Here is a 20,514-nt window from a genome sequence, read left to right as displayed (position 1 = left end):
TTAGTGTAATGGGGGTGTGTAGTAACATAGTAGTGTGTGTAGTAGTGTAGTAGTGTGTGTGGTAATGTGTTGTAGAGTAGGTTAGTGTAATGGGGGTGTGTAGTAACATAGTAGTGTGTGTAGTAGTGTAGTAGTGTGTGTGGTAATGTGTTGTAGTGTAGGTTAGTGTAATGGGGGTGTGTAGTAACATAGTAGTGTGTGTAGTAGTGTAGTAGTGTGTGTGGTAATGTGTTGTAGTGTAGGTTAGTGTAATGGGGGTGTGTAGTAACATAGTAGTGTGTGTAGTAGTGTAGTAGTGTGTGTGGTAATGTGTTGTAGTGTAGGTTAGTGTAATGGGGGTGTGTAGTAGTGTAGTAGTGTGTGTAGTAGTGTAGTAGTGTGTGTGGTAATGTGTTGTAGTGTAGGTTAGTGTAATGGGGGTGTGTAGTAACATAGTAGTGTGTGTAGTAGTGTAGTAGTGTGTGTGGTAATGTGTTGTAGTGTAGGTTAGTGTAATGGGGGTGTGTAGTAACATAGTAGTGTGTGTAGTAGTGTAGTAGTGTGTGTGGTAATGTGTTGTAGTGTAGGTTAGTGTAATGGGGGTGTGTAGTAGTGTAGTAGTGTGTGTAGTAGTGTAGTAGTGTGTGTGGTAATGTGTTGTAGTGTAGGTTAGTGTAATGGGGGTGTGTAGTAGTGTAGTAGTGTGTGTGGTAATGTGTTGTAGTGTAGGTTAGTGTAATGGATGTGTGCTCATTGGCCTGACCTTGGCAGCTTTAACAGCAATCAAACTGTTCTGCATCTTCATGGCCTCGATCACACAGATCTCCTGGCCTTCAGCCACCTGGGGAACAACAACACATCACTACTACACACAATGATGTAGCGTCTATAGCAGGCATGACACACTCCACACAGACAGACGTATGCATTGACACACTCCACACAGACAGACAGACAGGCAGGCAGACAGACAGACGCATTAACTGGCGCCAGACGCCACATGCAATATTGATAAACCAGCATTCCATCTCCATCATTGAGTGCTAATTTACAAGGTTAAATCATTGATGGATGAGGTGGCGAAACTAATGTCCAGCAACAACATGTATGTAACATCTAATGTCCAGCAACAACATGCATGTAACATGTAACAACTCATGTCCAGCAACATGTAAGTGTTTAATATACATGTCCTTACCACATTATCTCAAGGCTTGACAAACACAGCCACCACAGATCCAGGCATGATGCTACTGCTCTGTTCAGGATGCTCTACGTACCAGGCATGACGCTACTGCTCTGTTCAGGATGCTCTACGTACCAGGCATGATGCTACAGCTCTGTTCAGGATGCTACAGCTCTGTTCAGGATGCTCTACGTACCAGGCATGATGCTACTGCTCTGTTCAGGATGCTCTACGTACCAGGCATGATGCTACTGCTCTGTTCAGGATGCTCTACGTACCAGGCATGATGCTACTGCTCTGTTCAGGATGCTCTACGTACCAGGCATGACGCTACTGCTCTGTTCAGGATGCTCTACGTACCAGGCATGACGCTACTGCTCTGTTCAGGATGCTCTACGTACCAGGCATGACGCTACTGCTCTGTTCAGGATGCTCTACGTACCAGGCATGACGCTACTGCTCTGTTCAGGATGCTCTACGTACCAGGCATGATGCTACTGCTCTGTTCAGGATGCTCTCCGTACCAGGCATGACGCTACTGCTCTGTTCAGGATGCTCTACGTACCAGGCATGACGCTACTGCTCTGTTCAGGATGCTCTACGTACCAGGCATGATGCTACTGCTCTGTTCAGGATGCTACTGCTCTGTTCAGGATGCTCTCCGTACCAGGCATGATGCTACTGCTCTGTTCAGGATGCTCTACGTACCAGGCATGACGCTACAGCTCTGTTCAGGATGCTCTACGTACCAGGCATGACGCTACAGGTCTGTTCAGGATGCTCTACGTACCAGGCATGATGCTACTGCTCTGTTCAGGATGCTCTACGTACCAGGCATGACGCTACAGCTCTGTTCAGGATGCTCTACGTACCAGGCATGACGCTACTACTCTGTTCAGGATGCTCTACGTACCAGGCATGACGCTACTACTCTGTTCAGGATGCTCTACGTACCAGGCATGACGCTACTACTCTGTTCAGGATGCTCTACGTACCAGGCATGATGCTACTGCTCTGTTCAGGATGCTCTCCGTACCAGGCATGACGCTACTACTCTGTTCAGGATGCTCTACGTACCAGGCATGATGCTACTGCTCTGTTCAGGATGCTCTACGTACCAGGCATGATGCTACTGCTCTGTTCAGGATGCTCTACGTACCAGGCATGACGCTACTGCTCTGTTCAGGATGCTCTACGTACCAGGCATGATGCTACTGCTCTGTTCAGGATGTTCTACGTACCAGGCATGATGCTACTGCTCTGTTCAGGATGCTCTACGTACCAGGCATGACGCTACTACTCTGTTCAGGATGCTCTACGTACCAGGCATGACGCTACTACTCTGTTCAGGATGCTCTACGTACCAGGCATGACGCTACTACTCTGTTCAGGATGCTCTACGTACCAGGCATGATGCTACTGCTCTGTTCAGGATGCTCTCCGTACCAGGCATGACGCTACTACTCTGTTCAGGATGCTCTACGTACCAGGCATGATGCTACTGCTCTGTTCAGGATGCTCTACGTACCAGGCATGACGCTACAGCTCTGTTCAGGATGCTACTGCTCTGTTCAGGATGCTACTGCTCTGTTCAGGATGCTACTGCTCTGTTCAGGATGTTACTGCTCTGTTCAGGATGCTCTACGTACCAGTGTCTCGGATCTAGGTGAATTCTATCTAACATGTACGTTCTTACCACGTCTCCAGGTTTGACAGACACGGCGACCACGGAGCCAGGCATGGGAGAGCGCAGGATGCTGCTGGTGTCTTCTGGAACCTTCTCAGGCATGTGAGCGCTCAGCGTGGATACCAGCTGACTGAGAACACGCACCTTAAACTGAACACACAAGAGGCAGAGGTCGGGGGTCAATTCACAGTTATCAATTCATTACATATACAAGCCCACAAAGTAGGCCCATGTTGTAAAACTAATGAAAAAAAAAAAAAAGATGAACAACACTCCACATTCATTATTCTGAAACTCCTATTCTGTTGATGCTGTTCCCCTTTGGGTCCACCGGGTGGCAGCACCCAACATCATTCGTGTCGGTCTATATCCCTGTCCCTGGCTTAGTGAATCAATACTACTGCTACTACTGCATTACTGCCAGTGGGTTCATTCATCAGGCTATTTCATGCCAATCCTTTAATTAGCCCATTAGGCTAATTTATGTCTTACACATAGCTAGCACTGAGTGGCTGGTTTCTCCCTCGTTAAGAGTTGAAACGTCATGAAGCAGCAGGCCTAATAAATATAACAGCCAACGGTCGCTTGGCGCCGGGCAACGAGGTGAGACCGGAGAGTGAGGTGAGGGGGGAGGGAGAGGTACAATACATATCTGCTGGTAGATATCTGTTGTGTGGTGCAATTCAATGAGCAGCTGGATACTGAAGTTTGATAACAACTTGATAACAAAATACTTTCCTAACTCAGTCCTTTTATACAGAACAAAAATATAAAACACAACATGTAAAGTGTTGGTCCCATGTTTCATAAGCTGAAATAAAAGACCCCAGAACTGTTGCCAGAGTGTTCATTTCTCTACCATAAGCCGCCTCCAACGTCATTTTTGAGAATTTGGCAGTACATTCTACATTGAGTGCATACATTTCCATTTGTTTTTTTCTCCATACTGATTCCCCCGTGAGAATTGAACCCACAACCCTGGCGTTGCAACATGCTCTACCAACTGAGCCACATGGGACACAGCAGTACGTCCAACCTGCCTCACAACCGCAGACCACGTGTAACCACGCCAGCCCAGGACCTCCACATCCGGCTTCTTCACCTGCGAGATCATCTGAGAGCAGCCACCCGGACAGCTGATGAAACTGTGAGATCATCTGAGAGCAGCCACCCGGACAGCTGATGAAACTGTGAGATCATCTGAGAGCAGCCACCCGGACAGCTGATGAAACTGTGGGTTTGGAACAACCAAAGACTTTCTGCTCAAACTGTCAGAAACCGTCTCAGGGAAGCTCATCTGTGTGTTCGTCATCCTCACCAGGGTCTTGACCTGACTGCAGTTTGGTGTCGTCACTGACTTCAGTGGGTTAAACGCTCACCTTCGATGACCACTGGCACGCTGGATGAATCCCGGTTTCAACTGTACCGGGCAGATGACAGACAGTATGGCGTGGTGTGGGTGAGCAGTTTGCTGAACATTGTGAACAGAGAGCTCCATGGTGGTGGTGGTGGTGGTGTTATGGTATGTGCAGGTTTAAGCTACAGACAAAGAACACAAGTGCATTTTATCGATGGCAATTTGAATGATACCGTCAGGAGACCCTGAGGCCCATTGACCTGCCATTCATCCACCACCATTACCTCATGTTTCAACATGATAATGCACACTCCATGTCGCAAGGATCTGGACACAATTCCTGGAAGCTGAAAATGTCCCAGCATTGTCCTGGCTTAACACTGGTCTAGGCTGGGGGGGGCATTGTCCTGGCTTAACACTGGTCTAGGCTAGGGGGAGCATTGTCCAGGCTTAACACTGGTCTAGGCTAGGGGGAGCATTGTCCAGGCTTAACACTGGTCTAGGCTAGGGGGGGCATTGTCCTGGCTTAACACTGGTCTAGGCTAGGGGGAGCATTGTCCAGGCTTAACACTGGTCTAGGCTAGGGGGAGCATTGTCCAGGCTTAACACTGGTCTAGGCTGGGGGGGGCATTGTCCTGGCTTAACACTGGTCTAGGCTAGGGGGAGCATTGTCCAGGCTTAACACTGGTCTAGGCTGGGGGGGGCATTGTCCTGGCTTAACACTGGTCTAGGCTAGGGGGAGCATTGTCCAGGCTTAATACTGGTCTAGGCTAGGGGGAGCATTGTCCAGGCTTAACACTGGTCTAGGCTGGGGGGGCATTGTCCTGGCTTAACACTGGTCTAGGCTAGGGGGAGCATTGTCCAGGCTTAACACTGGTCTAGGCTGGGGGGGGCATTGTCCAGACTTAACACTGGTCTAGGCTAGGGGGGCATTGTCCAGACTTAACACTGGTCTATGCTAGGGGGGTGGGGGCAATGTCCTGACTTAACACTGGTCTATGCTGGGGGGGCAATGTCCAGGCTTAACACTGGTCTAGGCTAGGGGGAGCATTGTCCTGGCTTAACACTGGTCTAGACTAGGTGGGGGGGCATTGTCCTGGCTTAACACTGGTCTATGCTAGGGGGGGCATTGTCTAGGCTTAACACTGGTCTATGCTATGGGGGCTTTGTCCTGGCTTAACACTGGTCTAGACTAGGTGGGGGGGCATTGTCCTGGCTTAACACTGGTCTAGACTAGGGGGGGCATTGTCTAGGCTTAACACTGGTCTATGCTAGGGGGAGCATTGTCCTGGCTTAACACTGGTCTAGGCTAGGGGGGCATTGCCCAGGCGTAACACTGGTCTAGGCTAGGGGGGGCATTGCCCAGGCTTAACACTGGTCTATGCTAGGGGGGTGGGGGCAATGTCCTGACTTAACACTGGTCTATGCTGGGGGGGCAATGTCCAGACTTAACACTGGTCTATGCTGGGGGGGCAATGTCCAGGCTTAACACTGGTCTAGGCTAGGGGGGGGGGGGGGGGGGGGGGGGGGCAATGTCCTGGCTTAACACTGGTCTAGGCTAGGGGAAGCATTGTCCTGGTTGACTTTGTAGGTCCCAGTAACACTATTAGTAGCTGGTCCCAGTCACTGACCTGTATATGAAGGTCACAGTACAATAACATTAGGAAGCCACCCACCATGTTAATGACCTCATGCATCCTGGTTTGTTTGTTTACCTTCCTCGCGCGTTAAGACTGTATTTAGCACGCACACGCACGCACACGCACGCACACGCACACGCACACGCACACACGACAGGTCATCCTATTCACAACACCATCATAGTGACTAAAATAACCCCTGGCCGGGATACCCCCAAAGGATACCCCCAAAGGATAACCCGAAACAAACAGTCATTGATTCCCAAGGCCGACAATCCCTTGTTGGAAAACCAGGAGCGGGGAGGGAAAACCAAGCTGGACTCGTAAATCAGGGCTGTAATCCGGAGCATCAGGAGTGTGGGGAATGGGAGCGTTGGGATGGCCTGGGAAAATGCAGACTTCGACAGGATTTCTTCCCAGGAAACAACAGTAACTAACGGCCCTGCTATTACCCCTGCTGACTGTCACCCCAGTTCAGATAGAGGTCAACCAACCAGGTTAACTAGGTGTTGATCTGTAACCAGCTGTACTAAAGGTCTCTTCAACTCCAGCCTGTTAACTAGGTGTTGTTCTGTAACCAGCTGTACTAAAGGTCTCTTCAACTCCAGCCTGTTAACTAGGTGTTGTTCTGTAACCAGCTGTACTAAAGGTCTCTTCAACTCCAGCCTGTTAACTAGGTGTTGTTCTGTAACCAGCTGTACTAAAGGTCTCTTCAACTCCAGCCTGTTAACTAGGTGTTGTTCTGTAACCAGCTGTACTAAAGGTCTCTTCAACTCCAGCCTGTAACTAGGTGTTGTTCTGTAACCAGCTGTACTAAAGGTCTCTTCAACTCCAGCCTGTTAACTAGGTGTTGTTCTGTAACCAGCTGTACTAAAGGTCTCTTCAACTCCAGCCTGTTAACTAGGTGTTGTTCTGTAACCAGCTGTACTAAAGGTCTCTTCAACTCCAGCCTGTTAACTAGGTGTTGTTCTGTAACCAGCTGTACTAAAGGTCTCTTCAACTCCAGTCTGTTAACTAGGTGTTGTTCTGTAACCAGCTGTACTAAAGGTCTCTTCAACTCCAGCCTGTTAACTAGGTGTTGTTCTGTAACCAGCTGTACTAAAGGTCTCTTCAACTCCAGTCTGTTAACTAGGTGTTGTTCTGTAACCAGCTGTACTAAAGGTCTCTTCAACTCCAGCCTGTTAACTAGGTGTTGATCTGTAACCAGCTGTACTAAAGGTCTCTTCAACTCCAGTCTGTTAACTAGGTGTTGTTCTGTAACCAGCTGTACTAAAGGTCTCTTCAACTCCAGCCTGTTAACTAGGTGTTGTTCTGTAACCAGCTGTACTAAAGGTCTCTTCAACTCCAGCCTGTTAACTAGGTGTTGTTCTGTAACCAGCTGTACTAAAGGTCTCTTCAACTCCAGCCTGTTAACTAGGTGTTGTTCTGTAACCAGCTGTACTAAAGGTCTCTTCAACTCCAGCCTGTTAACTAGGTGTTGTTCTGTAACCAGCTGTACTAAAGGTCTCTTCAACTCCAGCCTGTTAACTAGGTGTTGTTCTGTAACCAGCTGTACTAAAGGTCTAATCAACTCCAGCCTGTTAACTAGGTGTTGTTCTGTAACCAGCTGTACTAAAGGTCTCTTCAACTCCAGTCTGTTAACTAGGTGTTGTTCTGTAACCAGCTGTACTAAAGGTCTCTTCAACTCCAGCCTGTTAACTAGGTGTTGTTCTGTAACCAGCTGTACTAAAGGTCTCTTCAACTCCAGTCTGTTAACTAGGTGTTGTTCTGTAACCAGCTGTACTAAAGGTCTCTTCAACTCCAGCCTGTTAACTAGGTGTTGTTCTGTAACCAGCTGTACTAAAGGTCTAATCAACTCCAGCCTGTTAACTAGGTGTTGATCTGTAACCAGCTGTACTAAAGGTCTCTTCAACTCCAGTCTGTTAACTAGGTGTTGTTCTGTAACCAGCTGTACTAAAGGTCTCTTCAACTCCAGTCTGTTAACTAGGTGTTGTTCTGTAACCAGCTGTACTAAAGGTCTCTTCAACTCCAGTCTGTTAACTAGGTGTTGATCTGTAACCAGCTGTACTAAAGGTCTCTTCAACTCCAGTCTGTTAACTAGGTGTTGTTCTGTAACCAGCTGTACTAAAGGTCTCTTCAACTCCAGTCTGTTAACTAGGTGTTGTTCTGTAACCAGCTGTACTAAAGGTCTCTTCAACTCCAGCCTGTTAACTAGGTGTTGTTCTGTAACCAGCTGTACTAAAGGTCTCTTCAACTCCAGTCTGTTAACTAGGTGTTGTTCTGTAACCAGCTGTACTAAAGGTCTCTTCAACTCCAGCCTGTTAACTAGGTGTTGTTCTGTAACCAGCTGTACTAAAGGTCTCTTCAACTCCAGCCTGTTAACTAGGTGTTGATCTGTAACCAGCTGTACTAAAGGTCTCTTCAACTCCAGTCTGTTAACTAGGTGTTGTTCTGTAACCAGCTGTACTAAAGGTCTCTTCAACTCCAGCCTGTTAACTAGGTGTTGTTCTGTAACCAGCTGTACTAAAGGTCTCTTCAACTCCAGTCTGTTAACTAGGTGTTGATCTGTAACCAGCTGTACTAAAGGTCTAATCAACTCCAGCCTGTTAACTAGGTGTTGTTCTGTAACCAGCTGTACTAAAGGTCTCTTCAACTCCAGCCTGTTAACTAGGTGTTGATCTGTAACCAGCTGTACTAAAGGTCTCTTCAACTCCAGTCTGTTAACTAGGTGTTGTTCTGTAACCAGCTGTACTAAAGGTCTAATCAACTCCAGTCTGTTAACTAGGTGTTGTTCTGTAACCAGCTGTACTAAAGGTCTCTTCAACTCCAGCCTGTTAACTAGGTGTTGTTCTGTAACCAGCTGTACTAAAGGTCTCTTCAACTCCAGTCTGTTAACTAGGTGTTGTTCTGTAACCAGCTGTACTAAAGGTCTCTTCAACTCCAGCCTGTTAACTAGGTGTTGATCTGTAACCAGCTGTACTAAAGGTCTCTTCAACTCCAGTCTGTTAACTAGGTGTTGTTCTGTAACCAGCTGTACTAAAGGTCTCTTCAACTCCAGCCTGTTAACTAGGTGTTGTTCTGTAACCAGCTGTACTAAAGGTCTCTTCAACTCCAGCCTGTTAACTAGGTGTTGTTCTGTAACCAGCTGTACTAAAGGTCTCTTCAACTCCAGTCTGTTAACTAGGTGTTGTTCTGTAACCAGCTGTACTAAAGGTCTCTTCAACTCCAGTCTGTTAACTAGGTGTTGTTCTGTAACCAGCTGTACTAAAGGTCTCTTCAACTCCAGCCTGTTAACTAGGTGTTGATCTGTAACCAGCTGTACTAAAGGTCTCTTCAACTCCAGCCTGTTAACTAGGTGTTGTTCTGTAACCAGCTGTACTAAAGGTCTCTTCAACTCCAGCCTGTTAACTAGGTGTTGATCTGTAACCAGCTGTACTAAAGGTCTCTTCAACTCCAGCCTGTTAACTAGGTGTTGTTCTGTAACCAGCTGTACTAAAGGTCTCTTCAACTCCAGCCTGTTAACTAGGTGTTGATCTGTAACCAGCTGTACTAAAGGTCTCTTCAACTCCAGTCTGTTAACTAGGTGTTGTTCTGTAACCAGCTGTACTAAAGGTCTCTTCAACTCCAGCCTGTTAACTAGGTGTTGATCTGTAACCAGCTGTACTAAAGGTCTCTTCAACTCCAGCCTGTTAACTAGGTGTTGATCTGTAACCAGCTGTACTAAAGGTCTCTTCAACTCCAGCCTGTTAACTAGGTGTTGTTCTGTAACCAGCTGTACTAAAGGTCTCTTCAACTCCAGCCTGTTAACTAGGTGTTGTTCTGTAACCAGCTGTACTAAAGGTCTCTTCAACTCCAGCCTGTTAACTAGGTGTTGTTCTGTAACCAGCTGTACTAAAGGTCTCTTCAACTCCAGCCTGTTAACTAGGTGTTGTTCTGTAACCAGCTGTACTAAAGGTCTCTTCAACTCCAGCCTGTTAACTAGGTGTTGTTCTGTAACCAGCTGTACTAAAGGTCTCTTCAACTCCAGCCTGTTAACTAGGTGTTGTTCTGTAACCAGCTGTACTAAAGGTCTCTTCAACTCCAGCCTGTTAACTAGGTGTTGTTCTGTAACCAGCTGTACTAAAGGTCTAATCAACTCCAGCCTGTTAACTAGGTGTTGTTCTGTAACCAGCTGTACTAAAGGTCTCTTCAACTCCAGCCTGTTAACTAGGTGTTGTTCTGTAACCAGCTGTACTAAAGGTCTCTTCAACTCCAGCCTGTTAACTAGGTGTTGTTCTGTAACCAGCTGTACTAAAGGTCTCTTCAACTCCAGTCTGTTAACTAGGTGTTGTTCTGTAACCAGCTGTACTAAAGGTCTCTTCAACTCCAGCCTGTTAACTAGGTGTTGTTCTGTAACCAGCTGTACTAAAGGTCTCTTCAACTCCAGTCTGTTAACTAGGTGTTGTTCTGTAACCAGCTGTACTAAAGGTCTAATCAACTCCAGTCTGTTAACTAGGTGTTGTTCTGTAACCAGCTGTACTAAAGGTCTCTTCAACTCCAGCCTGTTAACTAGGTGTTGTTCTGTAACCAGCTGTACTAAAGGTCTCTTCAACTCCAGTCTGTTAACTAGGTGTTGTTCTGTAACCAGCTGTACTAAAGGTCTCTTCAACTCCAGCCTGTTAACTAGGTGTTGATCTGTAACCAGCTGTACTAAAGGTCTCTTCAACTCCAGTCTGTTAACTAGGTGTTGTTCTGTAACCAGCTGTACTAAAGGTCTCTTCAACTCCAGCCTGTTAACTAGGTGTTGTTCTGTAACCAGCTGTACTAAAGGTCTCTTCAACTCCAGCCTGTTAACTAGGTGTTGTTCTGTAACCAGCTGTACTAAAGGTCTCTTCAACTCCAGTCTGTTAACTAGGTGTTGTTCTGTAACCAGCTGTACTAAAGGTCTCTTCAACTCCAGTCTGTTAACTAGGTGTTGTTCTGTAACCAGCTGTACTAAAGGTCTCTTCAACTCCAGCCTGTTAACTAGGTGTTGATCTGTAACCAGCTGTACTAAAGGTCTCTTCAACTCCAGCCTGTTAACTAGGTGTTGTTCTGTAACCAGCTGTACTAAAGGTCTCTTCAACTCCAGCCTGTTAACTAGGTGTTGTTCTGTAACCAGCTGTACTAAAGGTCTCTTCAACTCCAGCCTGTTAACTAGGTGTTGATCTGTAACCAGCTGTACTAAAGGTCTCTTCAACTCCAGCCTGTTAACTAGGTGTTGTTCTGTAACCAGCTGTACTAAAGGTCTCTTCAACTCCAGCCTGTTAACTAGGTGTTGTTCTGTAACCAGCTGTACTAAAGGTCTCTTCAACTCCAGTCTGTTAACTAGGTGTTGTTCTGTAACCAGCTGTACTAAAGGTCTCTTCAACTCCAGCCTGTTAACTAGGTGTTGTTCTGTAACCAGCTGTACTAAAGGTCTCTTCAACTCCAGCCTGTTAACTAGGTGTTGATCTGTAACCAGCTGTACTAAAGGTCTCTTCAACTCCAGCCTGTTAACTAGGTGTTGTTCTGTAACCAGCTGTACTAAAGGTCTCTTCAACTCCAGCCTGTTAACTAGGTGTTGTTCTGTAACCAGCTGTACTAAAGGTCTCTTCAACTCCAGCCTGTTAACTAGGTGTTGTTCTGTAACCAGCTGTACTAAAGGTCTCTTCAACTCCAGCCTGTTAACTAGGTGTTGTTCTGTAACCAGCTGTACTAAAGGTCTCTTCAACTCCAGTCTGTTAACTAGGTGTTGTTCTGTAACCAGCTGTACTAAAGGTCTCTTCAACTCCAGCCTGTTAACTAGGTGTTGTTCTGTAACCAGCTGTACTAAAGGTCTCTTCAACTCCAGCCTGTTAACTAGGTGTTGTTCTGTAACCAGCTGTACTAAAGGTCTAATCAACTCCAGCCTGTTAACTAGGTGTTGTTCTGTAACCAGCTGTACTAAAGGTCTCTTCAACTCCAGCCTGTTAACTAGGTGTTGATCTGTAACCAGCTGTACTAAAGGTCTCTTCAACTCCAGCCTGTTAACTAGGTGTTGTTCTGTAACCAGCTGTACTAAAGGTCTAATCAACTCCAGTCTGTTAACTAGGTGTTGTTCTGTAACCAGCTGTACTAAAGGTCTCTTCAACTCCAGCCTGTTAACTAGGTGTTGATCTGTAACCAGCTGTACTAAAGGTCTCTTCAACTCCAGTCTGTTAACTAGGTGTTGTTCTGTAACCAGCTGTACTAAAGGTCTCTTCAACTCCAGCCTGTTAACTAGGTGTTGTTCTGTAACCAGCTGTACTAAAGGTCTCTTCAACTCCAGCCTGTTAACTAGGTGTTGTTCTGTAACCAGCTGTACTAAAGGTCTCTTCAACTCCAGCCTGTTAACTAGGTGTTGTTCTGTAACCAGCTGTACTAAAGGTCTCTTCAACTCCAGTCTGTTAACTAGGTGTTGATCTGTAACCAGCTGTACTAAAGGTCTCTTCAACTCCAGCCTGTTAACTAGGTGTTGTTCTGTAACCAGCTGTACTAAAGGTCTCTTCAACTCCAGCCTGTTAACTAGGTGTTGTTCTGTAACCAGCTGTACTAAAGGTCTCTTCAACTCCAGCCTGTTAACTAGGTGTTGTTCTGTAACCAGCTGTACTAAAGGTCTCTTCAACTCCAGCCTGTTAACTAGGTGTTGTTCTGTAACCAGCTGTACTAAAGGTCTAATCAACTCCAGCCTGTTAACTAGGTGTTGATCTGTAACCAGCTGTACTAAAGGTCTCTTCAACTCCAGCCTGTTAACTAGGTGTTGTTCTGTAACCAGCTGTACTAAAGGTCTCTTCAACTCCAGCCTGTTAACTAGGTGTTGTTCTGTAACCAGCTGTACTAAAGGTCTAATCAACTCCAGCCTGTTAACTAGGTGTTGTTCTGTAACCAGCTGTACTAAAGGTCTCTTCAACTCCAGCCTGTTAACTAGGTGTTGTTCTGTAACCAGCTGTACTAAAGGTCTCTTCAACTCCAGCCTGTTAACTAGGTGTTGTTCTGTAACCAGCTGTACTAAAGGTCTCTTCAACTCCAGCCTGTTAACTAGGTGTTGTTCTGTAACCAGCTGTACTAAAGGTCTCTTCAACTCCAGCCTGTTAACTAGGTGTTGATCTGTAACCAGCTGTACTAAAGGTCTCTTCAACTCCAGCCTGTTAACTAGGTGTTGTTCTGTAACCAGCTGTACTAAAGGTCTAATCAACTCCAGCCTGTTAACTAGGTGTTGTTCTGTAACCAGCTGTACTAAAGGTCTAATCAACTCCAGCCTGTTAACTAGGTGTTGTTCTGTAACCAGCTGTACTAAAGGTCTCTTCAACTCCAGTCTGTTAACTAGGTGTTGATCTGTAACCAGCTGTACTAAAGGTCTCTTCAACTCCAGCCTGTTAACTAGGTGTTGTTCTGTAACCAGCTGTACTAAAGGTCTCTTCAACTCCAGCCTGTTAACTAGGTGTTGTTCTGTAACCAGCTGTACTAAAGGTCTAATCAACTCCAGCCTGTTAACTAGGTGTTGATCTGTAACCAGCTGTACTAAAGGTCTCTTCAACTCCAGCCTGTTAACTAGGTGTTGTTCTGTAACCAGCTGTACTAAAGGTCTCTTCAACTCCAGCCTGTTAACTAGGTGTTGTTCTGTAACCAGGGCAACAGTAGACCTACTTCTGGTTTATTTTCTAGCTGGTTATTGATGTTATTGAACCCTGTACTACTGAGGGACTCCATGTCCCCAGCTAGACTAGAACATACCCAGGATGAGCTAGACTAGAACATACCCAGGATGAGCTAGACAAGAACATACCCAGGATGAGCTAGACTAGAACATACCCAGGATGAGCTAGACAAGAACATACCCAGGATGAGATAGACAAGAACATACCCAGGATGAACTAGACTAGAACATACCCAGGATGAGCTAGACTAGAACATACCCAGGATGAGCTAGACTAGAACATACCCAGGATGAGCTAGAGAAGAACATACCCAGGATGAGCTAGACAAGAACATACCCAGGATGAGCTAGACAAGAACATACCCAGGATGAGCTAGACTAGAACATACCCAGGATGAACTAGACAAGAACATACCCAGGATGAACTAGACAAGAACATACCCAGGATGAGCTAGACTAGAACATACCCAGGATGAGCTAGACTAGAACATACCCAGGATGAGCTAGACTAGAACATACCCAGGATGAGATAGACAAGAACATACCCAGGATGAACTAGACTAGAACATACCCAGGATGAGCTAGACTAGAACATACCCAGGATGAGCTAGACGAGAACATACCCAGGATGAGCTCGACTAGAACATACCCAGGATGAGCTAGACTAGAACATACCCAGGATGAGCTAGACTAGAACATACCCAGGATGAGCTAGACTAGAACATACCCAGGATGAGCTAGACTAGAACATACCCAGGATGAGATAGACAAGAACATACCCAGGATGAACTAGACTAGAACATACCCAGGATGAGCTAGACTAGAACATACCCAGGATGAGCTAGAGAAGAACATACCCAGGATGAGCTAGACGAGAACATACCCAGGATGAGCTAGACTAGAACATACCCAGGATGAGCTAGACTAGAACATACCCAGGATGAGCTAGACGAGAACATACCCAGGATGAGCTAGACGAGAACATACCCAGGATGAGCTCGACTAGAACATACCCAGGATGAGCTAGACTAGAACATACCCAGGATGAACTAGACTAGAACATACCCAGGATGAACTAGACTAGAACATACCCAGGATGAGCTAGACTAGAACATACCCAGGATGAGCTAGACAAGAACATACCCAGGATGAGCTAGACTAGAACATACCCAGGATGAGATAGACTAGAACATACCCAGGATGAGCTAGACTAGAACATACCCAGGATGAGCTAGACTAGAACATACCCAGGATGAGCTAGACTAGAACATACCCAGGATGAGCTAGACTAGAACATACCCAGGATGAGCTAGACTAGAACATACCCAGGATGAGATAGACAAGAACATACCCAGGATGAGATAGACAAGAACATACCCAGGATGAACTAGACTAGAACATACCCAGGATGAGCTAGACTAGAACATACCCAGGATGAGCTAGACTAGAACATACCCAGGATGAGCTAGACAAGAACATACCCAGGATGAGCTAGACAAGAACATACCCAGGATGAACTAGACAAGAACATACCCAGGATGAGCTAGACTAGAACATACCCAGGATGAGCTAGACTAGAACATACCCAGGATGAGCTAGACTAGAACATACCCAGGATGAGCTAGACTAGAACATACCCAGGATGAGCTAGACTAGAACATACCCAGGATGAGTGAGAGATAAGGGATACAGGGGTCTTCCATGTCCTCAGGAGAGGAAGCCTTGAAGCAGCTCAGCAGGGGTGTCTCCTACACTCCTACAAAGACAGAGTCCTCCAGCTGACGCAGCAGGGGACAGGACAGAGGTACTTACTGAGCCACTCATCAACCTCCTCCCAACCCCCCATGACCTATCAGACCCCCACGGCCCAGCCCCAGGTCCCTAAAGGAGGAAAGGGAAGTGATGTCACCCCGTGACAAATTCCTGTGGAGTCTGCGTTCAAAGCCCCCCCCCCCCCCCCCCCCCCCCCCAGGGTGTGAGCAGCACAGAGCTGTTTATAGCTGGCTCCCTTCAAAGCCTCTGATACATAACGGATGGTCTTCTCTTCCTGACATTCTGTGTCGTGTGGGGGTCTGGGGGCATTGGGGGTCTGGGACTAGGCTGGATGGGGATGTGTAGGCGGGGAACTGACGATGACTTGGCCCGACATTTAAGAGGAACGTTACTAAATGTGTGTACATACACGAAAACATACACACGACCACTAAGACACAAGATTCATACATTGACCAGAATGAAGGAGAGGCGACTCACCTGTGTGCCCAGGTACTGTAGAGTGATGTCTCCTCCTGCGTCTCTAGACAGACACTGTAGAACCCTGGGGGTTCTGTTGATGGTGACAGGCAGCAGGGCTGAGGCCAGGTTCCACTCTCCACTAACCTCCACCTTAACTCCATCCACCTCCACCTGCCAGGGGGGTCAGAGGAACAGTCATTTCATTACTACACTCTACTTATTATTCTGATACAAGCCATTTGCGTCCCATGTGGAGAGACTGCAGTTTGATATGCTGGAAGAGACAGCCTGGAGCCTGACAGCAGGAGGAGCAGCTATGTTGAACCACTTAGGAAAATAACAGCATCAAAGATAGTACTGTTGGGCAGAGGAAAGACCCAGTATTCACTACTAGAGGAGAGGACCAGGGAAAGACCCAGTATCCACTACTAGAGGAGAGGACCAGGGAAAGACCCAGTATTCACTACTAGAGGAGAGGACCAGGGAAAGACCCAGTATTCACTACTAGAGGAGAGGACCAGGGAAAGACCCAGTATCCACTACTAGAGGACCAGGGAAAGACCCAGTATCCACTACTAGAGGACCAGGGAAAGACCCAGTATCCACTACTAGAGGACCAGGGAAAGACCCAGTATCCACTACTAGAGGACCAGGGAAAGACCCAGTATCCACTACTAGAGGACCAGGGAAAGACCCAGTATCCACTACTAGAGGACCAGGGAAAGACCCAGTATCCACTACTAGAGGACCAGGGAAAGGCCCAGTATCCACTACTAGAGGACCAGGGAAAGACCCAGTATCCACTACTAGAGGACCAGGGAAAGACCCAGTATCCACTACTAGAGGACCAGGGAAAGACCCAGTATCCACTACTAGAGAGAGGAGGACCAGGGAAAGACCCAGTATCCACTACTAGAGAGGGGAGGACCAGGGAAAGACCCAGTATCCACTACTAGGGGAGAGGACCAAGGAAAGACCCAGTATCCACTACTAGAGGACCAGGGAAAGACCCAGTATCCACTACTAGAGAACCAGGGAAAGACCCAGTATCCACTACTAGAGGACCAGGGAAAGACCCAGTATCCACTACTAGAGGACCAGGGAAAGGACCCAGTATCCAGCACCAGTCGTTCCTCTCCTGGGGGGTACTGTTAGTTTGATGTGTGGTTCAGTGGTTCTGGGTGACCAGGAGAGGCTGATTAGGAGCAGATGTTATCATGGTTCAAGGAAAACAGCCCACCAGACCAGGGACTGCAGGTGTCTAAACACCCAGCCACCGAGTGATGTCTGTCGGCCAGGACAACCCCTCCTCCCCCCACCACCTGGACCTCAGCTCCATTCAAGCGCCCTCACAGAGAGAAGGGCCTACTGCCTTCATTCACTTTACCAAACCACAGGGATATATAGTGGGGTCCCAAATGATAGGACACCATTGATAAAGGATCAGCAAAAATGACTGTATAAAACAAATAACTTAAATACTGAGCTATATTGTATGCTCAAATAAAATGGGAAAAGTACATTATTTCATACATTTTGTTTTGTTTATTAACAAGTATTTTTGTCTCTCTAAAGGTAGGGGTCAAGATTATTGACACCTCTGTTTTCAATACTTCACCTAGCGAGGATAACAGTAATGAGCCTTTCTCTAAAATGTTTTAGGAGAACACATTGGGAGGGATCTCGGACCGTTCCTCCACACAGAATCCTTACAGATCTTTGACATCCTTCGTCTGGGCTTATCATCTGCCCTCTTCAACTCAAACCACAGGTTTTCAACGGGTTTCAGGTCCGGAGACTGAGATTGTCATTTCAGAATGTAAATGTTTGTGGCCAATTAACAATGTCTTTGTGTATTTTGATGTGTGCTTGGGGTTATTGTCTTTGCTGGAAGATCCACTTGTGGCTAAGTGTCAGCCTCCTGGCAGAGGCAACCAGGTCTTTGGCTGAAAGGTCCTGCTACTGGGTAGAGTTCATGATGCCGTTGACCTTGAGAAGGGCCCCAGGACCAGTGGAAACATCCCCATAACATCACCGATCCACCACCATGTTGTAAGGGCCCCAGGACCAGTGGAAATAGCCCCATAACATCACCGATCCACCACCATGTTGTAAGGGCCCCAGGACCAGTGGAAACAGCCCCATAACATCACCGATCCACCACCATGTTGTAAGGGCCCCAGGACCAGTGAAAACAGCCCCATAACATCACCGATCCACCACCATGTTGTAAGGGCCCCAGGACCAGTGGAAACAGCCCCATAACATCACCGATCCACCACCATGTTGTAAGGGCCCCAGGACCAGTGGAAATAGCCCCATAACATCACCGATCCACCACCATGTTGTAAGGGCCCCAGGACCAGTGGAAATAGCCCCATAACATCACCGATCCACCACCATGTTGTAAGGGCCCCAGGACCAGTGGAAATAGCCCCATAACATCACCGATCCACCACCATGTTGTAAGGGCCCCAGGACCAGTGGAAATAGCCCCATAACATCACCGATCCACCACCATGTTGTAAGGGCCCCAGGACCAGTGGAAACAGCCCCATAACATCACCGATCCACCACCATGTTGTAAGGGCCCCAGGACCAGTGGAAACAGCCCCATAACATCACCGATCCACCACCATGTTGTAAGGGCCCCAGGACCAGTGGAAACAGCCCCATAACATCACCGATCCACCACCATGTTGTAAGGACCCCAGGACCAGTGGAAATAGCCCCATAACATCACCGATCCACCACCATGTTGTAAGGGCCCCAGGACCAGTGGAAACAGCCCCATAACATCACCGATCCACCACCATGTTGTAAGGGCCCCAGGACCAGTGGAAACAGCCCCATAACATCACCGATCCACCACCATGTTGTACAGTAGGAAGGGAGTTCTTTCTGATCATACATTCTCATTTCGACTCTAAACCCACCACTGCTGTGCCTGGACCAACAGCTCTATTTACACGTCATACAACATGTGTGAACAGCTGCAGTTTGCTGAACGACATTGGCACTTGGATTGGAACCGGTGCTTTGGTCACATGACATGAACATAAAGCTCTTTGGCCACGCCCACCACTGGTGGGTTTGGTGTCGAAATGAGAATTCATAAGAAAATAACCTAAGTCTCCGGACCTGAAACCCGTTGAAAACCTGTGGTTTGAGTTGAAGAGGGCAGATGATAAGCCCAGACGAAGGATGTCAAAGATCTGTATGGATTCTGTGTGGAGGAACGGTCCAAGATCCCTCCCAATGTGTTGACCAACTCAGAAAACATTTTAGAGAAAGGCTCATTACTGTTATCCTTGCAAAGTGAAGTATTGAAATGTATTAAAAACAGGGGTGTCAATCATATTGATCCCTACCTTTGAGAGAAACAAAAAATAACTTGTTAAACAAAAATGTATTTCTGAGTAATTGTATTAGTATAAAATAATATAATCTCCCCTTTTTGTTGCATAAAATAGATCTCAGTATATAAATGATTTACCTTAGAGTTTTTTGCTCATCTTTATCAAGGGTGTCAATAATTTCAGACCCCACTGTGTGTGTGTGTGTGTGTGTGTGTGTGTGTGTGTGTGTGTGTGTGTGTGTGTGTGTGTGTGTGTGTGTGTGTGTGTGTGTGTGTGTGTGTGTGTGTGTGTGTGTGTGTGTGTGTGTCGCTCACAGTGAACGTGGATCCAGAGCGTGACACAGCGACTGCGTGACTTCCCTTCTCCAACTCCACACACAGCTCCCACTGCCTCCGCTCCTGGGGGGTGGTGGACACCCTGAAACACACACACCTTTCCCATTAGTATCAGTCTCAGAGAGCTATTCCCTGAGGGTCAGAGGAAGCTGAATAAACAGAGTCCACTGACTGACAGCTGCTCCCTCTCTCTCCCGACACCAGAGACCAGTCTGCTGATCTGTGACAAAGCTGAACCAAGGAGATCACAGCCAGCTGACCTCATAGAACCTTCCTAATAGAACTTTCATTAAGAAAGACACTGGAAATGAGCATGGTATAAATTAACATAATCAACAGCTCCAACACATACAAGTTTAGCTTTTGAACCAGAAATTCAAGAGATATAAATGTTTATAAATTGTTGATGGCTAACTATAGTGTTGAGGCTTTAATGATCCTGCTCTCTGGAATACTCCACTGTAGAAGGATCTGTCTGGTTTATCTGAGAGAGAGGAAGGGGAGAGGGAGGGAGGAGACAGGAGGGGTGAGGGAGGAGAGAGGAGGAGTGAGAGGAGAGAGGACGGGGAGGGAGGGAGGAGACAGGAGGGGTGAGGGAGGAGAGAGGAGGAGTGAGAGGAGAGAGGAGGGGGAGGGAGGGAGGAGACAGGAGGGGTGAGGGAGGAGAGACGAGGAGTGAGAGGAGAGAGGAGGGGGAGGGAGGGAGGAGAGAGGAGGAGTGAGAGGAGAGAGGACGGGGAGGGAGGGAGGAGACAGGAGGGGTGAGAGGAGAGAGGACGGGGAGGGAGGGAGGAGACAGGAGGGGTGAGGGAGGAGAGACGAGGAGTGAGAGGAGAGAGGAGGGGGAGGGAGGGAGGAGACAGGAGGGGTGAAGGAGGAGAGAGGAGGAGTGAGAGGAGAGAGGAGGGGGAGGGAGGGAGGAGACAGGAGGGGTGAGGGAGGAGAGAGGAGGAGTGAGAGGAGAGAGGAGGGGGAAGGAGGGAGGAGACAGGAGGGGTGAGGGAGGAGAGACGAGGAGTGAGAGGAGAGAGGAGGGGGAGGGAGGGAGGAGACAGGAGGGG

At 47.4% G+C, this 20,514-nt stretch overlaps 1 protein-coding gene across 1 annotated transcript in view; it reads right to left on the bottom strand.

Annotated features, from left to right (window-relative positions):
• pcca (propionyl-CoA carboxylase subunit alpha) overlaps positions 1-20,514 on the bottom strand; it is a 76,705-nt gene that overhangs the window by 2,481 nt on the left and 53,710 nt on the right. Inside the window, exons 17-20 of the mRNA XM_038979658.1 lie at positions 19,433-19,535; positions 15,778-15,930; positions 2,862-3,002; positions 743-820 (exon numbers count right to left, since the gene is read on the bottom strand). Of these exons, the coding sequence (XP_038835586.1) occupies positions 743-820; positions 2,862-3,002; positions 15,778-15,930; positions 19,433-19,535 (475 nt within the window). The remainder of the gene's footprint in view (positions 1-742; positions 821-2,861; positions 3,003-15,777; positions 15,931-19,432; positions 19,536-20,514) is intronic.

Source organism: Salvelinus namaycush, chromosome 40 (assembly GCF_016432855.1).
Source record: "Salvelinus namaycush isolate Seneca chromosome 40, SaNama_1.0, whole genome shotgun sequence".
Lineage (NCBI taxonomy): Eukaryota > Metazoa > Chordata > Actinopteri > Salmoniformes > Salmonidae > Salvelinus > Salvelinus namaycush.
Note: the sequence above shows the minus strand (reverse complement) of the source record. Positions and strands in the feature narration are given on the sequence as shown.